Source organism: Chionomys nivalis, chromosome X (assembly GCF_950005125.1).
Source record: "Chionomys nivalis chromosome X, mChiNiv1.1, whole genome shotgun sequence".
NCBI classification, from domain to species: domain Eukaryota; kingdom Metazoa; phylum Chordata; class Mammalia; order Rodentia; family Cricetidae; genus Chionomys; species Chionomys nivalis.
The window spans coordinates 14,393,263-14,406,078 of NC_080112.1; the positions used below are offsets into that span (position 1 = coordinate 14,393,263).

Genomic DNA, 12,816 nt, shown 5'->3' on the forward strand with positions numbered 1-12,816 from the left:
TGGCTATCCTGGGTTTTTTGTTTTTCCATATAACGTTGATTATTGTCTTCTCCAGATCTGTGAAGAATTTTGATGGGATTTTGATGGGGATTGCGTTGAATCTATAGATTGCTTTTGGTAGAATTGCCATTTTTACTATGTTGATCCTCCCAATCCAAGAGCAAGGGAGGTCCTTCCATTTTCTGGTATCCTCTTCAATTTCTTTCTTCAAAGACTTAAAGTTCTTGCCAAATAGATCTTTCACTTCCTTGGTCAGAGTTACCCCAAGGTATTTTATGCTATTTGTGGCTATCGTGAAAGGTGATGCTTCTCTGATTTCCCTCTCTGCTTCCTTATCCTTAGTGTATAGGAAGGCAACTGATTTTTTGGAGTTGATTTTGTATCCTGCCACATTACCAAAGGTGTTTATCAGCTGTAGGAGTTCTTTGGTAGAGTTTTTGGGGTCGGTTATGTATACTATCATATCATCTGCAAATAATGAAAGCTTAACTTCTTCCTTTCCAATATGGATCCCCTTGATCCCCTTATGTTGTCTTATTGCTATTGCTAGAACTTCAAGCACTATATTGAAGAGGTATGGAGAGAGTGAACATCCTTGTCGTGTTCCTGATTTTAGTGGGATGGCTTTGAGTTTTTCTCCATTTAATTTAATGTTAGCTGTCGGCTTGCTGTAAATAGCTTTTATTATATTTAGGTATGCCCCTTGTATCCCTAATCTCTCCAAGACCTTTATCATAAAGGAGTGTTGAATTTTGTCGAATGCTTTTTCAGCATCTAATGAAATGATCATATGGTTTTTTTCTTTCAGTTTATTTATATGGTTGATTACATTGATAGATTTGCGTATGTTGAACCAGCCCTGCATCTCTGGAAGGAAGCCTACTTGATCATAATGGATAACTTTTCTAATGTGTTCTTGGATTTGGTTTGCCAGTATTTTATTGAGAATTTTTGCGTCGATGTTCATGAGTGAGATAGGCCTGTAATTCTCTTTCTTGGTTGGGTCTTTGTGTGGTTTTGGTATCAGGGTAACTGTAGCTTCATAAAAGGAATTTGGCAATGACTCTTCTGTTTCTATATTGTGAAATACATTAAGAAGTATAGGTATTAGCTCTTCTTGGAAGTTCTGGTAGAATTCTGCATTGAAACCATCTGGCCCTGGGCTTTTTTTGGAAGGGAGATTTTTGATAACTGTTTCTAATTCTTCGCGACTAACAGGTCTATTTAGATCGTTCACCTGGTCTTGGTTTAGGTTTGGTATATGGTACTTATCTAAAAAAGTGTCCATTTCTTTTGCATTTTCCAGTTTTGTGGCATACAGGCTTTTGTAGTAAGATCTAATGATTCTCTGAATTTCCTCTGTGTCTGTGGTTATGTCCCCCTTTTCATTTCTGATCTTATTTATTTGCGTGTTCTCTCTCTGTCGTTTAATTAGTTTGGATAGGGGTTTGTCAATCTTGTTGATTTTCTCCAAGAACCAACTTTTTGTTTCATTGATTCTTTGGACTGTTTTCTGTGTTTCTATTTTGTTGATTTCTGCCCTCAGTTTGATTATTTCCAGTCTTCTACTCCTCCTGGGCGCGTCTGCTTCTTTTTTTTCTAGAGCTTTCAGGTGTGCTGTTAAGTCCCCAATGTATGCTTTCTCCGTTTTCTTTAAGTGGGCACTTAGTGCTATGAACTTTCCTCTTAGCACTGCTTTCATCGTGTCCCATAGGTTTGAGTATGTTGTCTCTTTGTTTTCATTAAATTCAAGGAAGACTTTAATTTCTTTCTTAATTTCTTCCTTGACCCAGGTGTGGTTCAGTAGTTGACTGTTCAGTTTCCATGAGTTTGTCAGTTTTCTGGGGGTAGCTTTGTTGGTGGCTTCTAACTTTAATCCGTGGTGATCTGATAAGACACAGGTGGACACTGATATTTTTTTGTATCTGTGGAGATTTCCTTTGTTTCCAAGTATGTGGTCAATTTTCGAGAAGGTTCCATGAGCTGCAGAGAAGAAGGTGTATTCTTTCCTATTTGGGTGGAGTGTTCTATAGATGTCTGTTAAGTCCATTTGATTCATTACCTCCAACAATTCTCTTAATTCTCTATTAGTTTTCTGTCTGATTGACCTGTCCATTGGTGAGAGAGGTGTGTTGAAGTCTCCTACTACTAGTGTGTGTGATTTGATGTCTGCCTTGAGTTTTAGCAATATTTCTTTTACATAAGTGGGTGCTTTTATATTAGGGGCATAGATATTCAGGATTGAGACTTCATCCTGCTGAATCGTTCCTGTTATGAGTATAAAGTGTCCCTGTCGATCTCTTCTGATTGATTTTAGTTTGAAGTCAGTTTTGTTAGAAATTAGTATGGCCACACCTGCTTTTTTCTTAGGACCATTTGCTTGAAAAACCTTTTCCCAACCCTTTACTCTGAGTAGATGCCTGTCTTTGTGATTGAGATGAGTTTCTTGCAAACAGCAGACTGTTGGATCCTGTTTTCGTATCCAATCTCTTAGCCTGTGCCTTTTTATTGGTGAATTGAGACCATTAATATTAAGTGATATTAATGACCAGTAGTTGTTAACTCCGGTTATTCTTACTGCTTTTGGTAGAAGAGTTTGTGTGTCTCCCTTCTTTGAGTTGTGCTGTTGAAGGGTCGCTAGATGCCTGGGTTATTGTAGGCAGTGTTGGCAATGTTGGATTCCTTGGGTTGTGATTTTCCTTCTATTACTTTCTGTAGGGCTGGATTTGTGGCAACGTATTGTTTAAATTTGTTCTTATCCTGGAATGTCTTGTTTTCTCCATTGATAGTGAACGATAGCTTGGCTGGGTATAGTAGTTTGGGTTTGCATCCATGGTCTCTTAGTTTCTGCAGTACCTCTATCCAGGACCTTCTGGCTTTCATGGTTTCCATAGAGAAGTCAGGTGTAAGTCTGATCGGTTTACCTTTATAAGTTACTTGGCCTTTTTCCTTTGCAGCTCTTAATATTCTTTCTTTAATCTGTATATTTTGTGTTTTGATTATTATATGGCGAGGGGACGTTTTTTTTTGATCCAGTCTGTTTGGTGTTCTGTATGCTTCTTGAATATTCAAAGGAATATCTTTCTTTATGTTGGGGAAGTTTTCTTCCATAATTTTGTTAAAAATGTTTTCTGGACCTTTGAGCTGTGCCTCTTCTCCTTCTTCTATCCCTATTATTCTTAGGTTTGGTCTTTTTATTGTGTCCCATATTTCCTGAATGTTTTGTGATGAGAATTTGTTGGTTTTGGTGTTTTCTTTGATCAGTCCGTTTATTTTCTCTATGTTGTCTTCAGAATCTGAGATTCTTTCTTCTATCTCTTGTATTCTATTGATTATGCTTGTTTCTGTAGTCTCTGCTCGTTGACCTATATTTGCCATATCCAGCTGGTCCTCAGTTTGTGTTTTCTTCCTTGTTTCCATTTCAGTTTTCAATTCTTGGACTGTTTCCATTACCTGTTTGATCGTTTTTTCTTGGCTTCCCAGGGTATCATTTACGTATTTACTCATTTCTTCAAACTTTTTGTTATACTTCTCATCCATTTCTATGAGGGCATTTTTTACATGTTGTTTAAGGGACTCTATTGCTTTCAAAAAGTCAGTTTTTTCCTCTTCTCCTGTGATAGGGTGTTCAAGTCCTTGTGTTGTAAGATCATTGGGTTCTGGTGTTTTCATGTTGTTTTTCAGATTGTTGGGTGAATTCTTGCCTTGGCGTCTGCCCATCTCCTCTTACCGATGCTATCTATTGGGTTTGATTTAATTGTAGCGGGGCAATCTGTTCTCAGTGCAGGCTTCACTGTTTCTTGCCCGCACTATCCTGTATCCAGTGCCTCCGCCGCCCGGGACTGCCTGCCGGTGCCTCCGCCGGCCGGAACTGTCTGTGCGCCGGTGCTTCTGCCGCCTAGGCCTGCCTGTCGGTGCCTCTGCCACCTGGGCCTGCCTGCGCGCCGGTGCTTCCGCCGCCTAGGTAAATAAAAATATTTAAAAGACAATTTGATACCATTTCCATTTAATGAAAACAAAAAATCCCAGTAGATTACCTTTTAGGGCCTAGGACCTCCCCAGCTACAGACTTTTGACATGAGTTTCCTTCCATAGAATGACCCTCAAATACAATCCTTTAAAGATTTGTTTATTTTTTGTGTATGAGTGTTTGGCCTGCATGTATGCCTGTTGCGCTACATGCATGCAGTGCCCTTAGAGGTCAGAAGAGGTTGTCAGATCCCTAGAAACTGGAGTTACCAACAGTTGAAAGGTGTCATGTGGGTACTGGGAATCTCCTCAGTAAGAGTAGCCAGTGCTTTTAAACCACAGCCATGTCTCCAGCTCCCTCAGATATAACTTCTAGAAACCAGTTGCTTCTGCCTGTCAATCACATTCACAGTATATTGTATCATGGATATATCTTACTGGCAGGTTGATACTGTAATTCAAAGGGTTCTGGGTAGATTAGACTCTTGATAGCTCCTCATTTTTATTCATTCTTATCTTCCCTTAAACCTTTCCATCTTCAATTTCTGTCCTGAAATTTTTTTGAAGATTCATCTGATTTTTATTTTGAATTGTTAGAGAGAGAGAGAGAGAGAGAGAGAGAGAGAGAGTAATGGATAAGGGTGGTGAGAATTCCATATGTAGGAATACCCCTGCAGGACATACATCTGATCTCTTATAGCAGGAACCACAGGCTGCTGGGAGCCACCTGACACATGCTAGCAATTGAAATAAGGCCCTCTGGAAGAGTAATACATGCTTTAAACCCCTAAAAATCTCTCCAGTCCTCTCCTGAAAATTTTAATAACATATATTACAAAAAGTTAAAAAGTTTCATTGTGGCATTCCCATACATGCACATATTTTAATAATATTCCCAGCTTTTATTGTTCTTTCCTACTTCTTAAAATTCCCCTTTCCCTTCCTCCTGTTAACAAAATTTCTTTTGTAAAATTTCATTGATTATTCTAGTGACTGAAAGTTTAGAACCTAAAGAATGTGTCATTCTTCTATCCTTTACCTTTTAAAATTATTCTTCATTTTTCTTTTTTTTTTATTAAATTTTTTTTAATTAAAAATTTCCGCCTCCTCCCTGCCTCCCTTTTCCCTCCCCCTCCCCCCACTTCCCCTCCCCATTCCCCTCCCCCTCCCTCTGAGACCAGTCCAAAGAGTGGTCAGGGTTCCCTGCCCTGTGGGCAGTCCAAGGTCCTCCCCTCTCCATCCAGGTCTAAGAAATTATTCTTTTTTTTTTTCTTTATTTATTTTTATTCTAGGAAATTATTCTTAAATCATCATTAAAAATTACTGGGTTTCCTCTTTATTATTTATTTTCTATGATACAGGATATCAAATGTGTAGCTCTGGCTTGCCTAGAACACAGTGTAGAGACCATGTTAGCTTCAAACTCACAAAAATCTACCTTCATTTGCCTCCCATATGCTGGGATTAAAGGCAAGCTACCATACTTAGCAGATTTCCTAATCTTAAAAGCTCCCCAAAGATAACAATTTATGAATAGTCCCCATATCTAATTAGAATGTTTTAGCTCGTTGCATTTTGGAACATGTTAAGAATTTGTGTGGTTCGACATGAAGGCTCATGCATTTAATCCCAGATCTTAGAAGGCAGAGGCAGGGATCTCTATAAATTCAAAGCCAGCCTGGTCTACATAGTGAGTTCCAGAACAGCCAGAGCTACATAGTGAGATCGTGTTTCAAAAGAGAAAAAAGGAATTACATGGTGAGATGTCATAGAAAATACACTTAAAGTGACAATAAATAAAGACATTTGGTGAGTAGATATTTTTGCTTATAGTTTCAATTCTTTTGTTTATTTGTTTTGTTTTGTTTTTTTGAGGTGGTTTCTCTGCAGCTTTGGAACCTGTTCTGGAACTAGCTCTTGTAGACCATGCTGGCCTCAAAAAAAACTCCACCTGCCTCTGCCTCTCCCTCCTGGCTTTATATTTTCAATTTTTATTATGCCACTGGGTACCAATTACCTCAAGAAATATAAAATTTTCTGAACTTCATTGTTTGGAATTTAATTTAGTAAGAGAAGCTCTACCAGAGACAAAAACAACGGTGATAAGGAGTCAGGATTCTAGACTTGCATTGCTAGTAAGCTGTAAGAATGCTTGCTTCAACAGACTTCTGTCATGAAATTTAGAAGTTAACAAGGTTTCTTTGTGTTTGTAGGCTGCAAGATCAGGCTGCAGAGACCATTGAAGCTCTGCATGCAGCTGGCTTGAAAGTCTGGGTGCTTACTGGAGACAAGATGGAAACAGCCAAATCCACGTGCTATGCCTGCCGCCTTTTCCAAACCAATACTGAGCTCCTGGAACTGACCACAAAAACCATTGAAGAAAGTGAAAGGAAAGAAGATCGATTACATGAATTGTTAATAGAATATCGTAAGAAGTTACTGCATGAATTTCCTAAAAGCACTAGAAGCCTTAAAAAGTAAGAAAGTGCATCTATTTCTTACTTATACATTTATACAAATGTAAATAACAAATGCTTTTGCAGAATGCGCTACTTGCCATAATTTATCATTCTCTGTTGATGTTTTATTCTTGTAAGTTAAAACATTCCCCAGAGGACTTGGTTAATGGTCCATTTGAGATCATTTGTCACTATATATCTCTCTTAATGTAAAAGAAAATTAGATTTCTCAACATTTTGTGTTAAAGCTCATTTTTGGTTTTTTGGCAATGCTGTAAATTGAACCTAGGGCCTTACACATTCTAGGCAAACACTCTACCACTGAGTTATCCCCAGCTCTCTGTCCTTTTTTAAATGAATTTATCTTCACATGTACTAAAAGCATAAAATTGTACATACTAAGTTAATGAAATATTTGATGCATGCACAGACTATATGTTTAAATTATAGTTAAACACACCTTTTCCCAAAGCACATTTCTTTATAGCAAAAACTTTCAAAATCATCCCTTCTAACATTTTGAAATTTATGTAAATTAGTGTTACCTATAGTCACCCCACTCTATAGGTAATATACCAAAATTTCTTCCTCCTGTCTAAGTATTACTTACTATTTTTGATCAACTTTTCCTCATCCTTATATACACATACTCTCCTGGCTTTTGATAACCACCCTTGTATTCTCAAGTTCCATGAAATCAATGCTTTGAGATTCATATGAATAAGATCACATATGATTTGTCTTTTTGTACCTGGATTATTTTATTTGCTTATTATATTACACATGATATAATGAGTTCATGTCATCTATGTAGCTGCAAATGACAGAATTTTATTTTTTGTAGTGGTATGGTATTCTATGTATGTATGTCCCATATTTTTTTCACCTGTTCTTAGTTGATAGATAGGTTGTTTCCGTCTCTGCGCGCTTGTGAATAGTGCTGAAATGAACACTAGAGTGCATATGTCTCTGACCTTCATTTTGCTCTTATATATATAATCAGTAATGTGATTTCTGGAGTATAACAGTAGTTTTCATTTTCTTTAAAAGCTTCTTCTAAAGTAGCTCAATTTCTAAACATTTAGTGTCTGGCATATAGTAACATCAGTCTGTAATAAAAAAATTGATTGAATTTGGTCTATTCTAAGTGTGGGTGTGTGAGAGAGAGATATTTCATGCTTGTGTTGTGTGTGTATTAGTCACTTTTCTATTGTTGTAGTAAAACACCACTACCAAGGCAACTTATAGAAGTTAAGTGTTTATTTGGACTTATGTTTCCAGAGGAATAAGAATCTATGGTGCCAGATCAGAGGCATGGAAGCACAAACAAAAAGCTAAAAGCTTATATTTTTTTATTGCAAGCACAAAGCAGAGAAACCTAACTGGAAATGGCATGAGGCTTTGAAACCAAAGATGTCCTTACTCTAGCAAGGCCACACCTCCTAGGCCTCCCCCAACAGTGCCACCAACTGGAATTCAAGTGTTCAAATGTCAGAGCTCTATGGAAGACACTCTTACTCAAACTACCACAATGTGAATTCAAATTGTGATCCACACAAATCCCCTACCTCTGTTACCACCTCCTTCCAACCCACAAATCCCTTTCCCATATTCATGACTTTGTTGTTTGGTTAGTTGATTGCTTGCTTGGTTGGGTTTTTTTGTTGTTGTTGTTGTTTTGGGGGGGTTTGTTTGTTTGTTTGTTTTACTTTTGTTTTGTTTTGTTTTAGAGACTACTCTGTGGCTATATTTTTGGAACTGATTTTTTGAGACAAGGGCTCATGTAGCCCTGGTTGGCCTTGAACTTTTGATCCTTCTACCTCTATCTCTCTTTGCATTTGTTTTCTTGGCACTTAAATGCCTTTTAGTCATAGTTAGATGTTAAAACTACCTAAAAAAATCTTTAAAATATAATTGTGTGGTACCAATTTGTGCCCAGTATTTTCTTTTTTACTTAGTCTACAAATGGAGCCAGGCATGGACAGTTTATTTTTAAATATAGGTAAACTAGGGTTAAGAACCATTAGGTCATATAGAATGTTATTTATTTAAGTGATGCGTGTGTGTGTGTGTGTGTGTGTGTGTGTGTGTGTGTTGTTGGCTTTTTTTCCCTTGGTTTTTCAAGATTTCTACACAGGATTTCTCTGTGTAGCTGTTGCTGTCCTGAAACTCATTTTATAGGCCAACCTGGCCTCAAATTCAACAGAGATCCACCCTCCCTCTGTCTCCTGAGTGCTGGGATTAAAGGCATGTCCCACCACCACCCGGATATATAATGTTCTTTTATTTTGTCCTATTTGAAAAACCCTGTTCTATCGATACTCTTGTCATTCAGGCAAAGATACTAGTTTGCCCCTAAGTCATTTTATCTTTTGTTTCCCTAAAGTTTCAGGTTAACTGATTATTTATCTTCATATCAAATTTTACATCATTTCACAGTAGTTTGACTAATTCGTATGTAGTTCAAAAGACTTATTTTAAATTTTTTATAGAGTCATACTGCACAACCACCTTCATTTTTATACTTTTTAGAACTTAGAAACAGTTCTTGCCCCCATGGCACTGTTAACCCCTTGTGCCCTGTTATTTCTGTTGTATAGGCTTCTTAATAGGCAAACTTCGCATAATCCACTTTGTTCTTTTTGTTCTCTTCCTCATTTTACTACTGAAGTTGACATTATCAATTAATCCTCCCTAAAACTCTCCTTCTTAGGCCAGTGAAACAGCTCATCAGCTTAAAAGCCCTTGCTATAGAACCCTTCTAACCTGAGTTCAATCTCCAGAACCAACAGTAAAAAGAAAGGACAAATTCTAGAAAGTTGCCCTCTGACCTTCACACATGTGCCATGCATGTGAATATGCATGCACACACAAAATAAAACTTTAAAAAACAAAAACCAACTCTGTTTCTGTGATGTTCACCAAATGCTGATATTTTTTCTTTTGGTAATCTAGTATCTTCATTTTCTCCCTAACTAAACAGCTTTTTCTAACTAAAAGTCACTATTGCTATCATTGGGGGCAGTTCATTCTTTGAGATGAATAGATGAAGGAACTAGAACTGGTGACTTGTCTCATCTGGGATATTCACCTCTGTGATTAAGAAACTCAAACTCAAGCACAGTCTGGTGGTGCATGCCTGTAGTCCCAGGACTTAAGAAGAGAAGACAAGCAGGTCAAGGAGTTAAAAGGACCTTCTTAGTTACAGAGAGTTGAAGATCAGCTTGATCTGTACGAGACCTGTCTCAAACAAAATAAAAGTCAAGGTGTTAATTCTAACTGTATAATAGATTCAAACACATTTTTAAATCTTTTTCAGAGCATGGACAGAACATCAGGAATATGGATTAATCATTGATGGCTCCACATTGTCACTAATACTAAATTCTAGTCAAGACTCTAGTTCAAACAACTATAAAAGTATTTTCCTGCAAATCTGTATGAAATGTACTGCAGTGCTCTGCTGCCGGATGGCACCATTACAAAAAGCCCAGGTAAATAGATAATAGTTAATTTTCCATTCTGGATCCTCTTTACACATCTCATTTCCCTGTCTTTTCATTCTTTGTGAGCAAACCTGAAGTCTCTTCTAAATTATTTTAAACCTGTACTGTACCTTGTACCCTCTAGCTTGCTGACCAGTTCTTTACCTGCTAGACTTCTCTAATGAGTACTTAGTTCCTACTGCCTCTGCCTGGTGTTCCTTCCTCCTCATGGCATTATTAACCCTATGTATCCTGATCTTTCTTCTCTTACTATTCTGCTAGCTTGGGCACAAATAAACCTGGCCCAATTTTTTAAGCAATATTTTTTTCCTGGTTTCTTTACTATGTTGTAATAGGAGCGGCAGGGCTGCGTCCCCGGCACCCGGCCGCCCACATGGCTAGCTTATGCCCCGAAATAATTACACGGAAACTGTATTCTTTTAATCACTGCCTGGCCCATTAGTTCCGGCCTCTTATTGGCTAGCTCTTACATATTGATCTAACCCATTTCTAATATTCTGTGTAGTACCACGAGCTGGCTTACCAGGAAAGATCTTAACCTGCGTCTGTCTGGAGTGGGAGAATCATGGCGACTCACTCACTCGGCTTCTTTCTCCCAGAATTCTGTTTTGTTTACTCCACCCACCTAAAGGCTGGCCAATCAAATGGGCCAAGGCAGTTTCTTTATTAGCCAATGACCTTCCTCCATCATTACTAGGTTGACACTATCATTTACATTCTCCTCAAAATCTTTCTTGATTTCTGTGCTTGCCCAAAATGCTGATATATTCTTCCTCTTTGGCAGTGTAGTTTCTTTTCATTTTGTTTCATCCTGTATTTTTAGATTTTTATTTTAATGTGCGTGAGTATTTTGCCTACATGTATCTCTGCACCATTTGGGTTCCTGGTGTCTGCGGAGGCTAGATGAGAGCATCAGAACCCCTGAAACTGGAGTTACAGACATTCATGAGCTGCCACGTTTGTACTGAGAATTGAGCCTGAGTCCTCTGAAAGAACAGCCAGTGCTCTTTACTACTAGGTCATCTCTCTGGCCCATTACCCTGAACTTCCTTAATAGTTTTTCTTTTCTATGATTTTCTTTTCTATGATTTTCTTTTCTTTGATTTTCATTTTATGTACTATCTCTCTCTGGATTAACTCTTCCTTCCATTGATACAGCTCTAGTCTTGACTTTTCCTTAAGATTATATCTCCGGTTTCTAGCTGTCTGCTAGACATTTCCATTTGGATTGCCTACTACCACGTTAAATTCTCGTATCTTAAGATAGATCTTAGTTTTTTCTTGAACAGTTTATTCCTGTTACTAGGGCCATTTTACATTGTCCCCTGTATATCATATTATAGTCTGTTTGTTTATTCTGCCTATTTTTGTCATCGCTTCCATTTTCATGAAACCTTTTGATGTTGCTCATGTTTCTGCCTTACCCAGAAGATGGTGTATCTTGTGGTTCAGGTCTCAATGTAGTTTATATTTGTCACTATAATTACTTTTTCTAGACTATTATGTCTTAGTTTCTTATGTTCATATACATAATGTTTGAGTCATTATCTTCTGTCCAAATCTTTGGATTCTATTATAGACCCATTTTTTTGGGTTGTCCTTATTGTCCCAACTATGCCTTCTCTACAGCTTAACCATCATTTTCCTTAACATCTCCTATTATTTCTATAACCAAGCTTACTATAGTTTCAACTTTCTAAACTCAAAACCTTTATTTATTGATGGCCCTCATGCTTTATTCTTGTATGTGGCTTTAGCTATCAAAGTATGTTTTCTAGTACATTTTATTACTTTTTTCTACTTGTTTTTTCTTTCTTCTCACTTCTTTCCAGAGCCAGACATTGAGTATCTCGTTAAACTTTATTTGTAACCTCCTAGCTTCTTTTTATTTCCTCTTCATTTTGTTTTCTACCAGTGCCTTCTGTACTTACTGCTACTTGTACAATATTCTTCAATGTTGATCTGGTTCCATGATCCATACATGAAAATTCATTGATCTAGTCACACCAGACCTATTTTATGAGTGGTTACTATTAATAATTCCCTGTGTGCTTTTTGGATATCATTCATTTTCTCTGAGAATACCTTATTATTTCCTTACACATACAAATTCTTCTAGTATTTCATTATTTTAATCATGATTTCTTTCATAAAATAATGCCTAATTGACAAATACTTTCTTCTTTTTTGATATCATAAGCTTTCTTATATGGAAAATTTTCACACTTGTTTGTTTGTTGGGTGGTATGTGTACCTTGGTACACATGTAAAGATAAGAAAACCATTTGCAGAAGTCTTTTCCTACCCTCCTCCATATGGATATCAGGGATCATACTGGATAACAGCATGTACTTCTATACAGATACCATATTTTATCTTATTATTTATCTGTTTATCTTGTATACTTGAATTTATAATTCATTTCTATTTTATTTGCATGCTTTCTAGTGACCACACCTCTTTTGTTATTAGTATATTGTTTTGAATAGTAGTTTGCATATATTTATACTTAATGAAAAAGCTATTTTTAGTTAAATTAACTTTTTCTTGAAACCTACCTACAGTTTGGAGAAAAAACATGGGTAACTTGAAAAGATTAGAAAAAAACTATATATTTACCTTACCAATTCATTTGTGACTCTACAGTCAGTAATCACAAATCCTTTTATTTTCTACAAGTACAAATTATAATCTTTCAACCTAACCTATATTTTTCTTGAAAAGGTTGTCACCTTGATAATTATATTGCCTTCCAGGCTGCAATTTTTAATCCTTGAAGTACAAATTATTGCTGCACATAGTATACCAAGTGCAAATTAGTTAACCATTATTATAGCCCATTGAAACTGAATTTGAGTTTGGATTCTTTAGCTTTGTCCTTA

General features: G+C 36.9%; 1 protein-coding gene across 5 annotated transcripts in view; it reads left to right on the top strand.

The window, feature by feature from the left end:
- The window catches only part of Atp11c (ATPase phospholipid transporting 11C), a 212,983-nt gene that overhangs the window by 154,493 nt on the left and 45,674 nt on the right, over positions 1-12,816 (top strand). For all 5 annotated transcript variants that reach the window (XM_057759651.1, XM_057759654.1, XM_057759653.1 and 2 more), the window contains exons 19-20: positions 6,183-6,446; positions 9,748-9,922. In XM_057759651.1, the coding sequence (XP_057615634.1) occupies positions 6,183-6,446; positions 9,748-9,922 (439 nt within the window). The remainder of the gene's footprint in view (positions 1-6,182; positions 6,447-9,747; positions 9,923-12,816) is intronic.